At 41.1% G+C, this 24246-nt stretch overlaps 1 protein-coding gene across 7 annotated transcripts in view; it reads right to left on the bottom strand.

The window, feature by feature from the left end:
* The window catches only part of LOC126372232 (protein muscleblind), a 264761-nt gene that overhangs the window by 49747 nt on the left and 190768 nt on the right, over positions 1–24246 (bottom strand). For 4 of the 7 annotated variants that reach the window (XM_050018163.1, XM_050018081.1, XM_050018247.1 and 1 more), the window contains one exon: positions 2717–3366. In XM_050018163.1, coding sequence (XP_049874120.1) covers positions 2717–2905 — 189 coding nt within the window. In that variant the 5' untranslated portion in view covers positions 2906–3366. Of the gene's footprint in view, positions 1–2716; positions 3367–10450; positions 10657–24246 lie in introns of those variants that run through there. The other 3 variants (XM_050017947.1, XM_050018324.1, XM_050018471.1) reach the window with 1 other exon arrangement.

The raw sequence follows: 24246 nt of genomic DNA, 5'->3' as shown, positions 1-24246 counted from the left end.
TTAGTAACCTGATGCAACGTTTCATACGTAGTCAGTGTACCTATAAACTGAACGCAAATACAGAATAATGTTGCCTGTAAACTGTAATCAATATACGAATGGCTATAAACCCAGTTCGTAATGCACGCAAACCCATGATTCATGTCCCTTTAAAGTGTCATCCAAAATTGATGATCACCTTCGAGCCAAAGAGAGGTTCCAAAATCCGGTTTGACAATCGATGTCGGATCGTTCATAGGTGGATATTACATGCGTGGGTGAAGTTAACTGAATACGGCAATAAGCTCGGTTTAATCAACACAACACGTAGCCTAATCAAATATGACCCCCTCGTCATATCGCGTAATTGAAGGCTTAATCACGGGAGACATTTCGCGATGTGGAGCGGCGGGCGCGTCGCGACGCGGTTTTGTTTGATAAGGACTCGATTACGCGCCGAAGACAACTTTCGCGAAGACGCAATCATTGCCACGCTAACACCTCTAAATGTGTCTTGTGGCAATTAAGGAAGAGCGGATCATTCCAGGAAATCGAGACAAGATCAGTAAACAATCTCTGCACTTACATTACGTTGTTTCAAAATGCTTTAGATGAAATTGTTAATAAGCAAAGTGTGTCCTTTCTCGATTAGATGGTATGAACTCAGCGGTGCTTCATATGAGTGGTTGAGCGCAGACAAAGCTGTTTACTTTTTCGGGACGTTCCATCGTCGGTCAACAATATAAGCGCGTTCGCCACAGCGATGCTTTTTATCGAGCAGATTAGTGCGAGAGAGACGTGAGCTGCACTATTTCACATTCTCCTGGGGATTATTTAAAGTTTCCTTGAGCCACCGGCACCGTTCGCGTGCGGTTTTATCTCAGATTCTAGACGTAGACGATTTTAGAGCACACTTGTGGGATACATTTACATTTTTAAATTTCTTAGTCTTTCCGGATCTTTTATAGAGAATCAAAATATATAAGACTATATTTTGTGACAATACCTAAGTACTTATGTGTTTTAAGTTTATGTGCTAGTGGATGCAGGAGGCGACGAGATAAGCTGTCTTCGTCGACGGCATGGTAGTGTGGTGCGGGAGCTCAACGTCGGCATTGTGTGGAATGTGCCGACGCGATGGTACGATACCGCGAAGCACAAAGCCCGCACAATGCACGCCGCCCGCCCATTGTTTAGCGTCTCGGACTAAACATGATTCCCAGCTCTAAGCGAATTACCGCCCTGATCTCGTATAGGTACGATCGACTCGTGCACACGACATTCATCACGCGTGAGTATTGCAAAATATTGCTGGAATGTCGAAATAGTTCGTCTCATCTTTTTTAATTGGCCGATCAGATAAAAACGTAAAATATCGCTTGCACCGCGGAAACATGGAACGTTGCCAATTTCGATATGAAAACAAGCTATAGCAGTGACTTATCGTCAAACTGTGGGAGGTATTAAAAATACATGAAGTTAGGAAACGAGCGGGTTAGACCGGTGAGCGGGATATGCGTATGACGTTCATTGCTCACGGCGAATGACGTGGAACTTGCTTGCAGCGGAGCCCGCGGCGACGTCGTCGGCAGAGTAATGCGAGCCACGCGGACACCGGCATTTTGAATCGCGATCAACCGCGAGAGGGAGTCGTGAAATCTCTGCCGAGCGAGCGAGCCCCGCTGCTCCGATCCCGGTGCGTTTTATCTCTTGATCGCGTTATTCAGTCGAGCATCAAAGGAAAATACGAAGGGAAATATTAAGAAATGAGAAAGTGCCTTTTATTTATCTCAATTTTTCTTTGTTTAGAGAACGATTTGTTATAATATTGAGAATTTCACAGAAATACTTAAATCAGACAATGATTGCAGTCATTTGATCGTGTTGTGTTGAAAGCGAATGAACGGTTTGTATGTTTTGTACCACGGCCAAAGAGTAACTGTGCTTTACATGTTCCAATTAAAATATACGACATAAAAGATCGGTATCTGATTCGAGGTGTGTCAGTGTATTGGACAATGGGTGTGCTATGCATGTTACATGTCGGTTTTAATTTTTATCGCCTGTGAGCCATTCGCGTTGGCCAAAACACGTTATCACGCCATTCGACCGCGCTGATAACGTCGTATCACATAATTCGACTGCAAGCTGACCGATAAACACTATATGTTAAAAGAAAAAAAATCTGTTTTATAACTGATAAACATACCTACTAGTAGCTATATGAATTTACAAATATTTCCACAAAGTTTGCATTATCTGTACCTATCTATTTATGTAACTGTCTCAAAATATTTTCCGTTGTTAAGCCATATAATACCGAAAATCTAGAATGAGTGATGGTGGTGCTTATCGAGCAAACTATTTTGAGGCGCTATTAGGTAGATATATGCGCTATGCCGTGTAGGTAATTAGGTATACTTTGTATACATATGCATGTCAGATATATACCAAATAGCTGATACAAGCAAGGCGTCGAGTCATCCTGCCGTCTCATTATGTTAGCGCGATGCCAATTCCCATACAATGGTAGACGACGACGGCGCGGGTGACGTCACTCCACGTTAGCCTTGGGATTGAGGTCGGCGCTCGAATGGCGGCGGCAAAATGTCGCCTCGAGGGGTTGTTTCTTGTTCCGTCGCAACGGAAAAACACAAATATGTGTGATCCTTAACTATTCGAGCTTATTTAAATAGGAGAATACTTATTTACAGAAAAAATTGTCGTCGAAACTTACCTTAATACTGTCGTAGCAGGCGGTGACCCTTCCATTCTGCACTTCGACGGTGGCCGGGGGATGCGCGAACTTGCACTCGGTGTCCGGTCGCGAGCACTTATTCCGTTGGAATTCGCGGCACACTTCGAGTTGCAGCCAGCGAGAGTCTTTGCCGTTCAGGAGGCTATTCATGTTCACCATGGTGGCCATCGTTGGCACTGTGGTCGGGCGGGAGTCGCACGCGTTACGCTGTGCGAGTGCGGCGCATAGGCGGCGAGGGCCGAGCGCGGCCGCGCTCACGTCGTCCGTCGGCTGCGAGTATGCTGCGATCTGCCCGCGCGCACCCTCACTACCACACACTGCTCAACTAACTCGCGAGCTGCACGACACGCGGACCGGGGCCACACGCGGATTTAACTCTAACTGATTAATCTTACTATTAAGTTAAATAAAGACACCGACGTTGCAAGCTTATTTAGGCAAGTATTAAATTATTATTATTATCACACGCTTTCTTATCGTTGACGGTTGAGTTTAGTGGGCGAGCGGTGCTTGGTGCGCGAGCATTGCGGCGGCCGGTGCGGGTCTGGGCGAGCGACGGTGGGGCGCGAAAAAAGCGAGATTAGCGGCTCGGCGGTCAGCGAGCAAGCCGGGTTGGTGCGGGCTCAACTCTGCGAACAACAAAACACACTGGTTACTCTCCGGGCGGTCGGCCCCGGAGCCAAGCACAAGCGGCTACCGGGTTAGCAAGCGCGGCGGCCGCTCTTAGGCCCGCGCTACATACACGCACCAGACCGGGGCGGCGCTGACAGCCGGCCCAGTCCGTCGCTAGGGTTATTTGCCAGCAAAACTTCAAGTTGACTATGAAGGTGCGCAAGAGGAAGTAGCTATTATGAAAGTTTTAAAATTAATCGCTGGCTCGGTACCTCTACTGTGAATTTGAAGATCATCCCCGCAAACCTGCTGCCTCGTTGCCCTAACAATGAATACTTATGTACTAATATTGACACCTAATTAGAAACAAACAATTCATAAACTTTTATATCGTTTGTTTTACCGTTTAAATGAATATCATAAATAGAAATAGTATGACAGTTTGTGTGTATACACTTACGTCTGCGTCACTATTTCTGCCTGTTTGCCACCTAATTAACAAATGGAATAGTGGGTTGGTATTCTGTTGGGGAAAACCTGTATAATGTTGCTATGGTGTTCGAAGGACAAATGATGCCCTTAACTAGCCAGAGCATGTCTATTCTAACCAAAAACCTACAAAACCTTCCTAAACACCTTTAGTATTGGAAGCAAAATCGTCTATATGTCGCAGTAAGATTGTTCTAATGGTTTTTATTTCATTGCAAAATCAACTTATTGTAGCTTTAAGTAAGTTACAATACTCTTGAGCGGCAAAACGTATTAAAATACATTAATAAAAATGTCGTATTAAGTATGTATTTAAACAACGACAATATAATTGCGAAAAGTTATTAAGTATGAAAATGCTTTGGTGTATTTATAATTATTTAAGCAGATTAGTTTAGTCATCATGTCATTAAACTGGAGTCGTGTTATAATTATATTCCGGTATAACTATATGTATTACGGCTACAACTATCGTACTGCAATATAAACTTACATAATATTGTCAGATTTCTTGTATGGCTGAGTGATGAAACTATTTAACTCCAAACTCTACCTATTATAAACACGGTACAAAAAGTGACAGCTCAAAACCGGGAACGGGGAAATCTCGTGAAACCAAATCCTATGGCAATGTGCTATTTAAAGCAACTCGGATGAAAATAGCGTGGGTGCGGCAACCGACGACGTCTCGCTCCACGGCATGCATAAATCTTCAAATTTTATTTTCGACATAGTGGATGCAACAGTGTTTTTATCTCGGCATCTCTCTATTGACTCGGACATCATTGGCTTAGTAACAAAAACAACACATTCTGAATTTGTTCCAATTTCTTGTTGACACAGTTTTTGTTGAAGAAAGACGCGCGGGTGTCGAGTGCCATTATGTTTTTGTAGTTATCAAAGTTTGTACAAGAACGGCGATTACAACCTGGCGTGAAATTGGATTGAGCAGTGTAAGAGGGAAGTGTAACAATGATTATGTAAGTGCTGCGGTCGACTGAGCTTGCAGCGACGACGTCGCCGCGCTGGAGTCGGCGGGCGCGAATTGTGTCAATTACCGCTTTGCTCATAGCCGTCTCAACAATTTTCCATTGTAACCATCAAACAACAAAACTCCCTTGTCTACCCCCGATATTTCCGTCACTAAGCAAAACAACTAGGACATTTTTCAAATCTTTCTAGTAAACTTTGACTTCTGTGAAGCTTTTCTAAAGCTTAAGGAAGTTAAACGGAAAGGGTTTCATAATAGATCAATTTGCATAATAGATCAATTATCTGGACACCACAGTCAAATTACTTCACTATCAAATTCATAAGCAAACTAAGACAGAAGAGAAACTTGTTGGAAATGGCATTCCACTGTAAAGCGATAACTGCTCGAGCACAAAGCAAATGGACATCGTTTATTTGTGCATTAAACAAGAAATTGAGAATGGTGACTTCAAAGGATATCGGCGTCTGATTCTTTTGAGGCGGGGACAGCTTGTAGGTTCCTTTGGTGCTCGACACGCACGGGGAAGACATTCAATAACCCAGTGAAAAGATTACCAAGAGCAATCAGACGGAAGCGAATCTAAATAAGAATCTCGCGAGAGCGGTCGGGTGCGGGGGTGAACAAGGGAGGGGAGAAAAAAACAGTCGAGCGGGGCCTTTGTGAGATCGTCCAACGATTCGATCAACTTACCATCGAAGAATTTATCATGATAATATAATAGATATTCTTATGAAAGTGCAGTTGAGTGTGGGATTGCGCCGATAGTGCGGCCAGGTCGCTCAACCGCATCCGCGGTCTTGACCGGGACTCGAACCTGGGACCTCCCACCGATACGGAGGGCGCTCTGACCACTGAGCTATCAAGACAATAAGAATGCGATGAGCTCAACTGGAAGGCACCGAAATGGTTTTCTGCCAAGACGCTTGTTGTTCGTTACAAGAATATTTTTCGTATAGGTACTTAGTTAAAACTCTGACATCCACTCAACCACACCTTTCACTACAGTCTAAGTAACGTTGCAGGAAAAAATCATTTTGATCGTGATGAAAATCAAGGAGCTCCTGCTGAAAATGACATTTGCCAAATTAATTTACGCAATACAATATCAGCCAAGGCGAAATTTTATTTCAGACAAAAGTATTTTGCGCTTGCACCGTTCTAAATGTGAGTTGAAAGTGAATGCATGTTCCGTTGAAGGTTTGGTTTGTCTCGATCGAATTTAGTCCGACTGACAACAAAGTAAGGTCGCACACACGCTGCACTTCAGAACAATTACTGTTCGTGTCGTTACCTTCACCGATACTCTCGCTTGTCTTCATGATTTGACATTATAGCTAGTTTGAGCAATATACGTTATACACTATTAAGCATAATGAACCGTAATGAGATAATATCGTTACATTGGCATATTAGTCGAAGTGGAAGTACATATCCAAAGACCTTTCGAAAGTAAAACAGTTGGGAAAGAAACTGTTTAACAAGCTGGAGGCAATATTGGTCGTGTTGCCCCTTTTTGTTGTCACTGGCCAAACTTATCTTGGGCCGGCAGTAATCAAGTGGAGCAGGGTTTGAACAGGGACGATAAAAACTGCGTTCAGCCAAGGTCGCAGTACAATGGACAGGCGGAAAGCAGGGCTGCGTGACGTGGCCTTGGCTGGCTAGTCGCGCTCCATCGCAGACGTGGACGGGCAAAAACCACCACTTTGATCGCCTTCGACACGCTCTATTGACGTCACCACGCCACCAGACGCACTCCACAACAGCCATGCATCCATTATAAGAATCAATTCTTCAGAATTTACATATAATCGAAATAAATTCAATTGTATCATTTTATGATAATTTGCAATGTGTAATTTATTTAAATGCTGTCATCCGTCTGAATCTTGATAGAATGAATAGATTACCGGTCTCGTGATATTGAAATGGACTGGATTCTTCAAGATTAATTGAATATTTTAGGTAATTCTTGTTTGTCTTCCTATTGTAGTTGACATTGAAACAGAAACAAATCACTTTGCATTCATTTTAGACCTCGTCGATTCCGATGTACTTATTACAGTATAAATCAATAAAATAGCGTTAGTATTCACAGATATGTTAAAATTTTCCACGACAAAACTATAAAAGAAATAATCAGATTGTCTGCTGCACAATCAATGTATAATAACGTTAAAAAGTGTTGCGCTGTCTACACGGTAAATCAAATTTTCACATGCGATATTTCTGTCGATTCAAGCCGTGTTTGTAATAACGTTCAGGGACGACACATTTAAGATAACTGGCTATAGAGGAATATGAGACATAAATCTTGGGATGACGGTTGAAAATTGCACACTTAGATAAGGTGTTTCGTTTTGCGAGGTGTTCGGCAGTCTCGAAGTGATGTCACCGTTTGTTATTCCTCACACGGCCCCACATTCGTTGGCCACGCGCGCACTTGACTCATAGCGATGAGGAAAAACTTTTTTAATACAGGATTCTGGGTAATACTGAAATAGTTTCAAGTTTGCTATACGTAATAAAATCATAACAAATTGAAACAATGTCAAGATTTTGGACTGAGTTTTATTCAGAGGTTCTTTTTTCGTATTTGGTGAACGGATATTAATTGTCCAAGATTTTGGTTTAGATATGAGATATTTCGAAACTAAAATAAAATTACATTCGACTAAGGTTTAATATTTTTTTGAAAATATCCTATAGGTACTTCAAATAGGGATGAATTTGTTATTCTTGATTTGTGATAAGATTTATTTATTTGACGAATAAATGGTGTCTGAAGTGTGAAAACGTGCACAAGTCTAACATTAATAAGCACGTAGGTCAGTCTTGCCAGCCAAAACAAAGGCCATTGTTCACGTGTGGGGAGCAAAGCAGATAGCAACTACTGCTACTTTCGCATTCGGGACGTGCACGAAGCACATTTAGCAGTCCTAGGGGACGACGGCGGAGTGGTAATTAGCGAGAGAGGCGAAAAATTTGCGACGGCTTAAATTTACGAGGCGCAAATTACACGATTCCGGCGCTATCGCTGCAGCGCGCCCGTTAATGTGCACGCCTTATCGAACGTGGTACGCCGGGAGCCCGGTTCTCCCGTACCAGCGGCATTACACTGATCGCATCAACAAAACATACAAAAATACAATGCATAAACCGGCCGGCGCTACGCCAACAATGTTGCAAATTTTGTGCTGTCACTTTATTCTACAAAACATATACAGTGCGGTTACAGACGGCAACAGCAACACAGTTGAGTTTTTGTCGTGAAATTGAAAAACTGGTTTCAGAATTTGCTCCGCATTGCACGCAACTACTCAGTAATAGAATATTAATATATAAATAATTAGGAATATTAAGATAATTTTAACAACTTTTTATCTGAAAGGGCAAATTGCAAAAACTTATTTTCAAATTAATAGTCGTTTAAAATTCCTGAACGTTTCCCCAAACAACAACGGCCGAGGAATCTGGAGAGCGGCAAAACCGTCTTATCAGTGATTAATTTGGTCTCGTAATCTGCAACTTGGGCTGTGTGTCACATCCGTTTAATTTTCACATAGATAAGATAATTAATTCCGATAGCGTGGTGCTTATCAGGCGACCATTTTGGGTTACGTCCAATGTAACTTTAGTTTGGCTGCTAATGTTGGTATCCTTGAAGACAACAACATTATGCAAAACAAACACCGGTCTCGTGATAATAGTTTTCGACTAAGTACGCATTTTTGTTGCTAATTTCATTTTAATGCTGCTAAACAAAAGCATTTTTGTCAAGATTATCATTTTTTCGTTTTCCTCCTTTAAAATAATAATGTACCAAATTTGGTCTGAATATTTGAAATGTAAGTGTTTTCCTCATTATAACCTAGCATTATTAGCGGGAATTTGTAGTTTTTAACGACGACTTTAAATGTCGTTAGTCGTATTTCTACTTGTTTCATGGAATGTATGTACTGCACTAAAATATATTACGAATGATAATTCCAAATATTTGCAGACTGGATATTTTTTGTTAATATTGACTAGGTGCAAACATTTTAGTATCTCTCCAACGTTTATACTCTGTTGTCTGCATTTTTATGTTCTTTACCACGTCTTATAACTAATACTTTTTCTTGAATCACTTCATAGATCGAACAAATCACCTGGTTGACTAGTTTTTGATCCTTTATCCATATTTAGCTCGACCAATAATTAGGTGTCTAGAAAAAGGACATCAAAATATTTTCGAAGAATTCTGCAAATTTTGCGAGTAGTAGATAGAGATAATAATTTTATTTTATCACTGGATTACGAGAAGACATAATGTAAAACAATAATAATAATTTTGAGCGGGCCCTCTATTGACAGACGGTTTATTGTTGGAGCAGGTAGCGACCCAGCTGTTACCCTCATGGGGTGAACAATCATTGTGGACCTTAGCCGAGCGAATGAATCCAGTTTTAAAAATGAACACGCTACAACTGTGATTGTATTTTTTGGCACAATAATTACAAAGTGATCCAGATATAGTTTCTCAGTAAAATATTATCCAGACATTGATGAAGTAATGACTCATTCGGCGATGCTTTTATATTAGAGAATTATTTTGCGTATCATTTTGGACTTGTCATGAAATACTACTTTTAATTAAACATTTTTAAAAAGAGTTATTCAGCATACTGATTTTGGAACTTAATCAGCAACACAGTTTTATGTTCAAGTCATTATTTGATTGATTGGTTTCATGTGAGGCGATAAGGCTGCATTACAAATGTAAAAAGTGTAATCTTACCATGTTTGCGATAAAGATTCCAGTAACTTATCTTCTCTATAAAAATCACTTTGAAGTATTTTGAACGAATTTAAAAATATTTGAGCACAAACCTGATCGTGATCACATCCGATTTTTTTAGGACACAGAAAACAAAAATGACATAAAATAAATTCTTAAGTCGGAATTTGGACTATATTGGAATGGCAAAATTTTAATTGCTGAAGACAAACAGGATACCAAAAGCTACTTTTCAAGCTACAAAATACAGAAAACGAACAAAGTGAAGAGAAAAACGAAATAATGAGGAAAGTCTTGGTGGCATAGACTGTGTGAATAAATGGATCAGAATAAAATCTTACTTAATCATAGAGCATAAGAGAAATATTGTTGAGACACAAAGAACTACTAACGCAATATTTGAAGGAGTTGAGTAATGAGGAAAGAAACTTTCGTCAGGGGATTAGGGGAGAGTTCTACTTAGCGTAACTTTTACATTATAGGCAATATCGATGAAAGCTTTAAGATTGGTGCCGTGGTGCGAGAAGCGCGAGCAGCGGCGCGCCGAGCGTCCCGCAAGGCGAAAGCTCGCATGCGGCACGCGACATCACGCCGGCCCGAGAGGTTTCTACAGCCACCAGTCAAGCCACTCGTTCCGACTTTTGCAAACTTTTCCCGTCGAATTTCGGAAATCGGCGGCGAATCAAATCTTTTCACTAAAACACCAAAAGGACCGACGCGAAATATTCACGACCCGTAAATGCACTAGTTTTAATTCACAAACTTCACAGTGCACACTTCGACGCGAGTTCCGAATTCGACGAGAGCATGTCGCTTTTTAATAGAATGAGCGTACACTTACATGATGAGGGATAAACAAGCCGGGTAAGGGTATGCGAATGTCCAAAAGTTAAAACATAGCAAGTTGCACTTAAGTTAGGAGAAACGTTTCGCCGGTAGCGTAGTAGAGGTCGCGTTCGCGGCCACAGCGAGGCGGCACGCGTCGTGTTCGGGGCACGAGTGCGGTGCACGGAGCGGCGCGAGTCACACAAGCACAAGCGGAGTCGGCGGGCGACTGACGGGACGTCGCGGGCGCGGGGGCCGCCGCTGCGCGCGCACCCCGCACCCCGCGCGCCGCCGACCCCCGCCCCGCCGCCAGCCGGCCGCCTTATCACACCGCGCGGCGCGCCGCTTCCTTTCTCCTCGTGCAGTTGCGAGCTTTTCGCCACTGCCACACTTCCGCCCGCCCCGTCGATTGTGTCGGGTTTTAGCCGGTCAATGTGTTGCACCGATTGTTTCCACTTCTTAAGCAGACGAGCCTTTCGGTAGCTTCACCTCGCATGAGATCCTTACTTGTGTGATTTTATTAACCAAAATTCCGATATGGGGAAAACTGATGCAGTTGACAATAATGAAAATTATTCTAAACTGGATGTATAAATAGTTATCGCTCCTCAAAAGGTTAATCTGAAATGTGAAGTTTAAACTTCAATAAACGATGGATTTCAAATGAACACATGTCTGAGAACAAAGGATGTTACGAATTTGATAGTTTTTGTGGATGTGCACAACCGGTGCCTAACTTATCTGTGGGTGGGTTGATCGGGTCAATCGAGGACGAGGGAGGCAGATACAGTGTGCAAGTGAGCAAGGAACACGCGGCGCCGGCGCAGCGAGGATTGGCGAAAGTGCGCCGTGAAACGGGTTTGCGTGCGGCGCGTGACCTGTCCGAGGACATGGCGAGACCACTTCATAAAATCCGCTCAGCTAACTCATTGTAGCTACAGCCATCTAAGATTATTGGCCAGAATGAAGTTTAGTACACACTGATTTGCAGTAAAAAATCTTCTAAGACTTTCAAGTTTTGATACAGTAATGTAGTAATTTACTATTATGACAATTCATTGCCCAGTGACTATTGGCATGAAAATACGGATAATGAACTGCTAAGACATAAATGTAAATTGTCGGAAATGTTCTTTCTTATGTCTGAATACTATGTAAGCTTGTAGCAGGCTATAAAATATGATTACAAAATGACAGAATATACTCAGATAGTTACTCAATCATAAGATAGAAAGGCCATTAATATATTTAGTCATGGGTCGTGTCTCAATATGAAGGAGAGTCGCGGGGTGAAAGACGAAGTGGGAGGCGGCAGTAGTCACGAATTTGCGACGTGGCTGTCTCGACCAGCGATGTTAATACCACCTGCCGAATCCATACACGAGACTATGGTCTTTATTATCAGACGCAACACCGATTACAAAAGCGTACACCAGCAGATGGCATTGCAGACTGTGTTGCCGGTTGCGCTACTTTTTGCAACGCGCACGCCGCCAACCGTGACATCTAAAAGCTCGTTTATACGCTTCTTTCAGTCGTTTGACTATACCTAGCCGTTTTTTATCCGGCTAGCTATCATCTTAATAATGCAGAGCTTCGAATCATTTGTTGTAAAATAGAGGCAATGTCCGAAGCAAGGCCATTTTATTTATTACCTCGAAGTCAAAAACGTCGGTGCAATGCTGACAGGTATTATAGAAGAAAAAAGAAATGTTTTTCGTTCTAGAGACTATTCAAGTGCTTTCATGTAAAGTATTTTATTGTAGACTGTATTCTTCAGAATAGAAAGTCAATGACTTGCACGGATCAAATGTATTCGAAGCATCAAAAGGATTTTCATTATAAATGAAGTAATTAGAAATTGTTTATAGCATTGGTGGTCTCGTTAGCCTATATTGCATTTGAACAAGTGTCTCGTTTGAATTTATATTACGTATTATCGTGGTAGGCGGCGTCTGGTGTGCCGCGCCGGCTCTTCTATACTCCGCTTTGCTTTAGCTTATTGCGCTTCATAAAGCCATAAAGCACGCTGCCGTCACACATTCTTGTCGGCTGAGCACGGCGCACGGCAACAGTGCTAATTAGACGACGGGTTTTTGAACGATTTTTTTAACGTCTAATGAGTGGCCAATGATACCGACAGCTGTTTCGTCTTGCCGCCCGCCTGCTCACAATGCGTGCCGTGGCTCGTCGTCCATCCGACCACACCGGCACGCGACTAACTTAACACAATAACTTACCAAGATATAATTTTGAAAATACACGCTGTGTTACTTATTCATTCACCTCGAACAAGGAATTCGAGAGAAACTTTGGATACCAAAATAAACGGTCGAATAAAGCGTCGGGAAGATGCGCTTTGCTGGTAAAATTCGGATTCGAGGCGAGCGATGGGGTTCAATGACCTACCGTTCATCTGGTGCCCGCAAAAAATGCACTGCCCCGTCCCACGCCAAACGCAGTGCTCACACACACATACGCGGCCAGTACATGTACCAAGACACTGTTACCAATCTCCACGCAAGTAATCGTACACCCGACCACGCCATGTTGGGATATCGGAGAACAACCCGAGAACGATGTTTATTGCCCACCCATACTACTGCAGCCGGTCAACAACAAAAGTAAAATGACAAAAAGGAGTTAGATGATACATTTTAATCATACAACGGCATCATTATTTTGCAAAATGAAAGACGAATGATATTATTTAACCTTAATATTTCGTGTGTTTACCGTTGGTAATCTAAGTTGAACACTGATGTACCTCATTCAATTGTCCGACAAATAAGTCAGCGGGGGTGCGCCCACACATATCATCTCCACATCAGTTTACTGCGCACGCGCCAAGTATCCTGTCCCATTCACATCATCACTATTTGAGCACCCACCAACGAACGATCTTCCTTTTAAGAATCTACAAAGACACTGTTCATAATAATATTTTGGACACGGTATACAGTCTAACGTCAGCGTCGTGTGAACTAAAGCTGCTCATATTATCGTGATTAGTTCAGCTAGCAATTGATATTTTAATGGAGCTGTAGAGCTTTGGACGTATTTAAATTGAAATGTTCTGTTGCTACTGGATGACAGCAAATTAGACAATCAAACGGCATCGAGCCCATAATCACTAACGTTTTACGAGCCATGAAACTCGCGAATTTGAATCCTACATCAGCTCTAAACTGCTACAATTTGTTCAAGGTAATCGCCTCTCCCGGCCTGAATTCGCCGGTAAACAGTGTCCCAAAAACGTAATTTGAGACTGTCATCAAATTAACATTGAAACAAAGTCTGAAAGAATTGAACTTGTAATGCTTCCTGAATATATAGGAAAAATGACACGGAGGTTAACGACAATGAGAACGGTTTGCTCGGTGTATAATTCGCTGGGGTACCGTTTTAAACACGATTTCGCCAACAAAGAGGCTCAAATTCTCGGTCGACTGCCTGCCGCCGTGTATCCACACACCAATTAAGCTAAATTAAATATACGAAGAATTTAGAAACTGGTTAGCTTCCTTGAAGCGCAACGCTGTAATTGGCCAACCCGCGTTGGGAGCACGGAGGCATCACTTGAGTTATTGCTTTATTATTTTTTTCAAATACGACGGTGATTGTTATATTTCAGTATAAGTAAAAAGTTCTGTGCAGAAAGGTGTTTTTGCTAATCGTTTACAAGGAATTTCAGATCAAATGACTACTCCTATGAACACAAAGCTTCCACGTTTATTCGACTCAGGTAACTTATTGCTTACAAAGAAAAAAATAAATCGAAAGTCTGAGTCGGGCGGGAATTCAACCATTCAACAAGACGAGCATGTTAACCATTACACCACTGGGTTCTCATCTTGTACACGTACAATTTTCTATATCCGGCGCTAGCACCCGTGCTGAGTGATATAAAAACAAAAATCTTTCAACTTATTCCTTAGTCATGGAGGGCGTATGTGACAATAAAGATTTACTAACTCTCTATTGTTTTAGATTACAGTAATTAGTCGAGTAAAGGGTGCGGGTGAGCTGTAGGAATCCTTCATACTGTAGATTCAGGATTTTAATTAAAGCCGGTGAAGCGAGCTCCTGTTCCTGGGCCAGTCCCGGCGGCGTGCTCGCCCTGGTTTGATGACTCCGCATAAACGTTAATTAACCCGGTTCTACCAGTACCATTGCTTCCACTAACTAAATCAACTGCTACAATAATTGATAAAGCTTCTGATAACCCGCCTCAGCGTCAATCATCCTTAAATCGCTTTTTTTCTGTTTATTCTATATTTAGAGCATCTTTACCTGCTTTTGTTATACAAGACACCAAGATTTCTTTGGCTATCCTCCTGGTGAAATGGGTTCCGGTATCATGACGGGAGAAATGCGGACGCGGAAATGAAAGACTTCGATTGGAATTAGGTTCATCGATATGTCGTTTTGTCAGAAAGCAGAAGCTTTTCAGCAAACTTTTTATTACTACTTTAATTGAGTTAGAACGAGTTATTATTTTGCTTGTTACTTTAGCAGTATTATAAATCGGCGCTATTCTTGAGTTTTAAGATGATAATAAAGATGAAACTCAAGCTCGTAGAAATCTAGAATCTTCATAATTAAACTTAGTATCTCATTGTGAATATTTATATGATTAACGACGAAAAGTACATCGCAGGCATGTTAGAGAACGTGATCCTTAATGTGTGAAAGGTGTTAACGGCACATATTACCAGAATTATTCGCTAAGTAATAAGAAACGCAGCGAGAACGCCGTGCGCGCAACGTGCGCTAAGTGGCTTTTAAGGTCGCTTACCTCATCCCGTCGCTTCTAACCGCCTGTTTCAATCTTACTGTTTGTGTTCGAATTTAGCCCAATAGCTCTTTTGTTTATATGCTCTGTCTCTGTTATAAAATCACCTTGTTAACATTACGATTTTGTATTTCCCTACATTCAATTCTAAATCTTTGTGTGTGAATAAGACAAGATCAAGAGATGAGACGATCAAGTCTTGGAAAGTTAACGTTTAAGATTTATAAGTAAAGGTGTATTTAAGTGTAATAGACACAGGCAGAGAGATTAGTAATAACCGCGTCATTTTGTAAAAAATATGAGTCACAACAAAAGTCGACGACACAAAAAACCTCTTTGTGTTGTTTGAATAAAACGCCAATCATCTCGCCTCTCCGGCACAACCAAAGTTAATAAGAATAATAAAATAGATGACTACTTAGTGAATCATGTTTTGCTCCACTATGTAGGATTGAAAAAGTCAAACACGAGTTACGATTTAAAAAGAACCTAGTGCAGACTTAAAAAGAATCAGATCGGAAAGGTTTCTGAACGTTTCCATACTTTATGGGAGTTTCGTAAATTGTATAAATCTTCGAATTCTCAAAGGATTAGGTATGTTCTTTTTGATTTAGGTTAGGAAATACTGGGGTCGTGACGGTTCCGATCTCTCGGCCATTTACGTCACTCAGTTTCTACCAGCTCAGTGTCCGTGATGCAATAAAGAGGATTTTTTGTGCGTCTGAGTTTGTTGGTCCCGCACGAGGACGCCGTCGATGGAAGGGTGACAATAGACTCGATTTACTAATAGAGTGTGTTGAACTTGTCGCTGACTTAAAACGCCATCAGGTTAGCTTTATATGGACTACAAATAAAATCAAGTCAATTATATTTATACGTGTTCAAGAAAATTAAGCTGATTGAATCCGGTCCAATATGGCGCTATGAAAAAAACGTAATCGTGACTTACTTTGACTTATAAGTTCTAGTTTAAAGCTACGTGTATATTATGAAAGCCAGAGTTCTAAAGCTTGTTGTTTTTAAGTCTTATTTGGCTGGCGAGCATGCCAACTCCCAGACAACTGTTCATACCTTGACATCTTCAGCGGTTTGAATAAGTGATGGAACCCGAGTTGCGGAAAGAGGATTAACTTCCGAGTTGCTTGTAGCGTTTTATTGTTTGGTGTTGGAGTCAATCCGAAATTAGTAACATCGCGATACGCGGGATGCGGTTCGACTAGTTTCCCGCAGCTCGTAAATAAGGGTGTCTCATTGCGGGCCATTATTAATGAATCTGCCGCCCCCCTCCCAGCCCTACCCTCCACCGAACCAGCCCGAAAGCCAAATAACAGGTGCGTCTAACCCCGTTCGCACAATCTATTTTCGATGTCTTATAACTGTGCAGGGAACGCTGACTTCTCCGGCTCTAAATATTCATACCATATGCCAGATATTGAGATTTGTTTGGGCGTCATCTGCTCGACATCGCCGCCTCTAAATAAGCGCGGTCTCGTGTTGGCTTTGCGAAGTTTCATTAGCCGTCTGGGAACACTTACTTAAGGGTATCATGTTGCTTGAATTGTGTGCGGAATTTCCACCTCGCGAAAGGAGTTTGTTGAGATAAACCTGGTTAAGAGGATTACTAAGGTAAAGAAATTAGCGATTACGAAATTTATCATTTACCTATAAATCACTGTGTGTATTATTTTATCTATAGTTATAATAATAAAGAATCGGGTCTGTAGTAATACCCGACCTAATAAGTAGGGAATTCGGTGGCATATTTATTTAAACTTGATGGTATTATATAATTATAGAGTTGATATTACCGTGCACCGAATTATTTTATTCGTTAACAACATACTAGCTGTTTCGAATGTTTTCAAACACTAATTCATAATTAATTAATTAATTTAATTTGTTATGTTAATTCAAAGTATCTGCTGGTACAAAGCATTGGTAGGACTATGTTTAATTTAGTAATTAAATATACCTGAGCACACTTTAATTGATTTTAGTGTGTTTAACAAGCTAAAAGTGAGTAGGTAGATTAATATAATTAAATCTCGCAATATAATATCGTACGCCACAATTTATGTCAATAGAATTTACGAATGAAGTAATTGAATAATATATTTTTCAAATCCCTTATTTCGCCTGAAGGGGGATAAATGGCGAAACAGTGTATTGTGGAGTAGTAAGTAAGAGAGTATAACGGTTGGTAGGTACAGGCTATCGTCACACAGGGACACATTTTGCCGCGCCGTGGGCCGCCGGAGGAGGGTGCGCCAGCCTCCGACTGCCACTCTATTATTTACTCCTTGGAAAACTGCTTTTCATATCAGGAGCAGCGGCCCGCAGAGATGCACAAAGAGGGCTCCCCCGCTCCCTACATTAATGCACTTTATGAATGACGTAATCATAATATTGTTCCGAGCTTGGATTTGTATTCCAAGTTTCACTGCAACCAGCTTTATATAACCGTTACAGAGCTCGCTGCGTTAGTTTAGCTTCTTCGGAAACAAAAACAAAAACTCGTTTAAAAGATTAGCGTGACGAACGGCCTAGCGATAAGGCTGGTTAAGTTTAAACAAAACATACCGTCGTCTATCAAAGATGTCTATAGATAAATAATGGCTGCTTTAGTTAGTTTAGAGCTAGCAAGGACGCGACGAGCAGGCGAGGTCACGCCGTACCAAACTATGAGTTATGGAGCAAAATGCGTGAATCACAAGATGAGTGACGCAATCGAAGGAAGTTGCCACTTGGTCGGACTCTGCCTACGCGCATCTGCCAGGACAAGATAATATAGTGAAAATATTGCTTAGTCCGCCATTACCCAAACTGGTTTGGTCTTTAGGAAAATCGCCCAAGGGCATAAACGAGACAGGTTTGCAGAATAAATATTTTCAAATTATAGTTCAATTTATGCAAATCGTGACACCAAATTGAAGTCTATTATAAATACTAACACGTTTGCGTATATTAATCAGTTATTACCACAGGTCGGTTATAAGGCATTGCTGTAGAGAAATAAGGCCGCCAAGTCGCTTGTAATCTTTTTTGTGTACATTTAAAATGTTTCTTGTATGTGTGTGCAATAAAGTACAGGTATTTGTATTTCCTAAGTGGATGACATGCACTGTAATTTTAGGTTACGAATCGCAAGAGCATCAAGGTAAATCATGTCGTATTGAATTGGAGTGTTTATTTAAACATTTCGACGCGGGCAGCGTCAAAATGTTGCGAGTGTATACAGATCGCAGTTCATGTTAATTAGCGTGTAGCTGATACAGGTGACGTCACTCTTCTAATTTGATTACACCGGGGCAAGGCCACTGTAGTTAGTTAGCATTACCCGCGCTATGGTGATACCTCTCTTTACATTGCCTAAAATGCGCCTTCCTCGTTGTATTATAATGCTGTTTATCTATCAACCCGACTAAGGGGGTTAAAAAGGTTACATCGAGGCAATTAATCTAAAAAAGCAACATTGCTATTTGACATTTGTTTACATTGCGCACTTACTTTTATATGCGCTTACGTCAAATTGCAATATTGTTTTTTTAGATAAATTGTTTCGATTGACATTTTTAACCGCCTAGTTTACGTTAACATTATGTTAGAAATATAATTTCGGAATGATGTAACACAAAGAACTTCAACCCTTTTCATCGAACCCATACAAAATATAGTGGTAAAACGCCGGTTAAAACTAGTGCTTTTAATTTTATCGTTTAATCAATACAACAACCGCGTGACTATGTTTCTATTCGAGCTGGGCTATAACTAACGCCGCTCGCGTCATAATTTCATCATGTCTGACTTCAAAGAGTTCAGAGCTCGAAACTTTCACAAAGGGTGCTTTCCGAAGCCCGGCAATGTTCAATGTTATGCCAACGATGAGCCAGCGATTCATTTCAGAAATCAAAACTACATCGTTTCCATATTAAGGCCGACCATATCATGCAATTAATACTTTCTTTCTTTCTTTCAATTAGTATTCAGCTTTTATTTATTTATTTAATAGGCACATAAACAAACAGCAAAAAGAAAGTCAATATATAATGAGATATTGATCAAGGCAGAGGCACAGCGTGGCTTTTAAACTAAACCTGCATAACATTTAGTAATTTTTAATAAACAATAAGAGTTCAAGTTCGTTGTGCAAGCCTATGTGCTCGTATTTTAATAAATATGAATTGTTGTAAGCTTTGTTCATTGAACTGAAATACATTTACGGTTCTGAATAGTTAAATAGAAAAGAGGTCTACTGACAAATACGTTCGAACTTAGAATGCCTAGGCAGCCCGTTAGGTAATAACAAAGGAATTCATAGTTTAAATAGCCGCTAAAAATTCCGTTAGAAATTCTCACATTTCCTCGGATTCTCCCCGCGTTCGCGTGGATCATTTGAATTATAAAGTGAGAAGCGAGTGCATGCAGAGTGCATAAGATACCTTGGCTATGTAAATGATGTGGAAGCTGCGACCTAAGGGCGAGGTTACACCTGCGCGTGGCGTCTGTACCCGCGGCGACCGGTGCGCCTTACTAAAAGGGTCGCCACCGGGGTCGGTCATAGTTCAATCACAAGAACCTCAACTTTGACCTATCTTTTTAATAACAATATTTTTATTTCAATATTAAAATTTCTAACCGATTTAAATACTTTCAATACCATGTATTTGTACAAGGAACTTAATACATCTTCGGTCAAGACGGACTCAAATCTGCATTCTAGCGATCTCGCGATTCCCAACCGCAATCACAAGAGCACTCAAGTTCCCAAATCAAATTTAACTATCGGTTAGCTAAATTCAACAACAAGACAGATTTTGACAAATAGCACTCCGTCTGATAGTGGAATAAGTTTAACTCTTACAACGACCCTGTGACCGTTACTCAAACTTCGGCCGCCTTTGTTCCCAAACACGAAACTAATTTATTCGTATCTCGGGATGCCGTCCTACCGTACTAAATAATCGAAAAGCAAATTATAAATGCGTATTAACGGTCAAGTCATAGTTCAAAGATTAGGGCACGGGTAACCCTTTACTAGGATGCGGGGCAAAGAAGTTTAGTAATGAAATCGGATCTCCCGCGGCCGAGGCCGGAGCGTGCAGCAGCGCTCAAACAATGGTACATTTTAATAAAAGCTGCTTACCCTTTGTTATTATGTCTACGAATGCTCGACCGTGTCCGGTCTGAGAGCTAGGCTCACCGGAGTCAATAGCATTGTAACGAACTTACTTCGTTCGAATCATTAAGTTAAGAAAGCTGACCAGCTTTATTATTTTTTTTTATGTGTTTTGAAGAGAATTAAAATTATTTAATTTAAAATGTTACTTGTAATTGCTTTCGAGTTTTCTATAATAACGAACAACAAGTCATATTGTGGGTTAGCGTGATTACATTTTGTCCTGTGTAACCCTGTGGTCAGGCACGGAAGTGCAAACCCTTATCGCGGCTCGAGATAGAGTAGGCAATAGTGGTAATCATCACACGGCGCGGCAGGCAGTCGCTAAGTCGCCAGGTCGCGTGCGGCGCCACTAATGGATATTGATGGCGATGGGGCGACTAATTAGCCCCCCACCACCTTTCTGGCTGAAAGCGCGGGTGTTTTTCCTCGGAGGACGATACTACGTGACCGCATTGACAGACTCTCATCAATCTCAGCTGAACGATATCTCGCTCGGACACTCGATATGTAATAGCAGCACTGCTTCCGTGGATAAACTCCTAATCCGACAGGGTCGGGTAAACATTCGTGTAATTAAAAAGCATTGTGTTTGATTTTAATAGATTATAGAGTTCTAAAATTTACAACACATGAGACTAAATGAGTAGTGGTTGAATTACGTCAGTAGAAGCGGGGTCTACTAGCCGCCACTATGAATAAATTGAGTAAAGTGTTATTTCGCGATTGGCTCACGAGCCGAGTTGCTGTAATATTGCTTAATTTACCGCAGTAACCTGTGTTTAGAACGACATTTGTATTTGTCAGGAAAAAAACAGCTTTAATTTAACGACGTAATTAAACCAAGGTAATTAGAATCTAAAAGTTTTTGAAATCAGTCCGTACGTATTTCAACCGATATCATCTCCCTAGCGCTATTAACGAAGTTCTCTTTCCTAACCTGAAAATTTGACAGGTCCGGTTTTTTATAGAAGCGACTGCCTGTCCGACCTTCCAACCCGCGAAGGGATATCCCAATATAGGTTAAGTCACATACCTCCGAAATGCATTTCACGGGAATGTGGGTTTCCTCGCGTTGTTTTCCTTCACCGTTGAGTATTTCAACCGATATAATTTTCATAATCAAGTGAGCTCATAAGTCACGGCCGTGTCTATAACTATAGTGGCGATGATTGACGGGCCGTGACCCAGGGGAGTGACGTGCGATCGTCCCAACAATATCACAATCGAATTAGGAGCTGGACTGTTGAGGTGGTATCAATCACCGTGGGTGGCCGCGACATTGGACTTCAATTAGTCGGGCAGCGCGTGAGATTAGATTGCTCACTCGCTTCTAAGGCAAAGGGTTACTTGACCCACTTATTAGTCCCGTCGCACGCGCCCTCGTTAGCCGGAAACGGGAAGTGAGCAAGTGTTTCAATATTTACTCCGTTTCAATGGTGCTTTTTCAGGCACCTGTCGCGTGTATTTTTACAGCCGCACAAATAGTGGCGACGCCGCTGAGAAGCGAGCAAGAAATGAAAGAACATGCAAAGTGGCGGAAGATATGAATAGACAACAATAATGTAATGCGAAATAAAATATTCAGAAGATGGGGTTTCTAACTAAGATGCGCTAGACAGGGCGAGGCTCTCAATCAGATTCATTGATCTAAATAGCAAATTAGTTTTATATTACGGTTATGTGCCGAGGAAACAATAAAACCCCCACGATGCGCACGCGTCGCGCAGTAACCTTTATGAGAGCGATTATTATCATTACGAGCTACATATCGTGCTATTACTGTACTTGTTTTCATTATGAAACTATGAACAAGTTGGAGCGGCAACCGTGACGACACTGGTGATTAAAATAATAATCACTAATTATGTTTTTTAATTAAGTTTGGACAAGTTGCAAGTACTTTTCCGAGGTGTTGGAAGTTTGTAAATTGCGAGTTGAAGGTTGTATTAGAATTTTAAAGTTTTAGACGATTAAGTGACAGGTTTGGTATAACTCGACACCGGCGGAGTGGTTGTGGCGGACTGCGAGAGCGATTGACCGCAAATAGGTCGCGGATTGAATAACACTGCTGCACCGACCTGTGCAGGTTTCTAAATATGTACAAAGCTATATTATTGTAACCGCAGACTGTTTCGAAACCAGCTAAATATCATGTGAAACGTATGTGACATGTAGCTGTAGGTTCACACATCACATATTATAGCTTGGCAAACTTAATTTTGATCTCCAAAGAGCAGGTCATTCGAAATAAAATCTTCGGCCTCATGAGGATAAGTACTATTACAAATATTGCTGGCCGCAAATCTCTTTAAAATAGGGACTTGAGTGATTTACAAAATGTTTACTGATTGTAAGATTGGAACTAATAAGGCTAAACCTGCTTAACACACGCTGCTTGTAATTCTTATCAAAGATCAATCAGCTTTGATGTGGTTTCTTATTTGATGTCTATTTAAGTTAGTAAATTACGACATCGAATTATACCTTCGTTCCTCCTCCTCATCCAACTGGGGTATAAGTTTTCCATTATATAAGTAAACTTCATTAAAATCCTTATTAATAAGGCCGCCAACTGGGTATGTTTGAATACCTATTTTTTTTTGTAGTGTGTCACTGTCACTGGTCCTGTGTGACCGGGATGCTTCCCAAAAGGGGAGCACCGGTTCTATGTTCGGTACTGGATTTGCACCTATGAGTTATTATTAATATAAGTGCAATTTTCACTAACACCTATACTCTTACTTACCTATATTCTTACAAATAAAGCACTTTGAACACAGTTGACTCGCCCATTACAGGTATACCTACTTAGACGGTGATACTTATGGCCACCTGTCACGTTGGTCTAACGGAAAGCTCGGTGAAGAGTGGGTACTTAGTTCATTAGCCATAGATGTACGGAGATACATCGGCCAGAATCGTTATCAGAGTTTAAGATGAACTAAGTACCCAGGCTTCACTGACTAGCTCAATTGCGAATATAGCTGTGAGCTTTGTTATGTTTGTGTTTTGTGCAATACAATTTAGTATTCATTGAAACTAAAATGCATATAAGTAGATATTGATCATGTCAGATCGATACATTCTCCACGGAGCGGGAAGGCCAGAGTTTGATATTAATTGACATTCACCTGAAAGCCGACGGAGTTTGCGTGTTAATTGATAGATCTTGACAGCGAACCTTAGCGTGGAATTCACTCGGAAACGTACAGTACATCTACAATGTCTGCTAAAAGTCACATTGGACCTTGATAACTATAGATTCGGTTTCAACAACAATTTCATATTGCGTGATAATAAAGACAATTACCGTTTCGGTACAGTCTAGGTCACGGGTAAAGTCGCAAAGGTCGTTCGCGATAAATTAATTTGATTAAAAATTGAACGTGCACTAAGATTAGAGGAGACTTTTTAATCAGTTGAGAACACGACTTCATTTTTACGAGCTCCGTCTTAACAGTTCTTTTTTAATTGCCTCTCGACGGGCCCGCTCCGTGTAATGTGCAATTTAATGATGCTTCAAAATGTAAAATGCATTACTGCACCATCTTTATTTTACTGCCCGCCAAGATGAAATCGCGCTAAGAGTAGGTGCCGTGCTCTGCATCACATTATCCCAAGTAGGAGAGTATTAAAGTGCTTCCTTTATCATGCCTTTGTGTAATATACGAATGTGCGATTACATAATGCTATAGGTGTAAAAATAGAATAAAAATATTGCTCAATTTCGTTGGACAGTTCCAATCAGCTCGAACAAACCTACAAAGAGAGAGGCGTGACCTGGACGTGACTGTATCAGTTTGATTTGTCTAGTACGAGTATGTTTTGTCCCGGTGTG

This window comes from Pectinophora gossypiella, chromosome 1, assembly GCF_024362695.1.
Source record: "Pectinophora gossypiella chromosome 1, ilPecGoss1.1, whole genome shotgun sequence".
NCBI classification, from domain to species: domain Eukaryota; kingdom Metazoa; phylum Arthropoda; class Insecta; order Lepidoptera; family Gelechiidae; genus Pectinophora; species Pectinophora gossypiella.
This window is presented reverse-complemented; position numbering and strand designations above follow the sequence as displayed.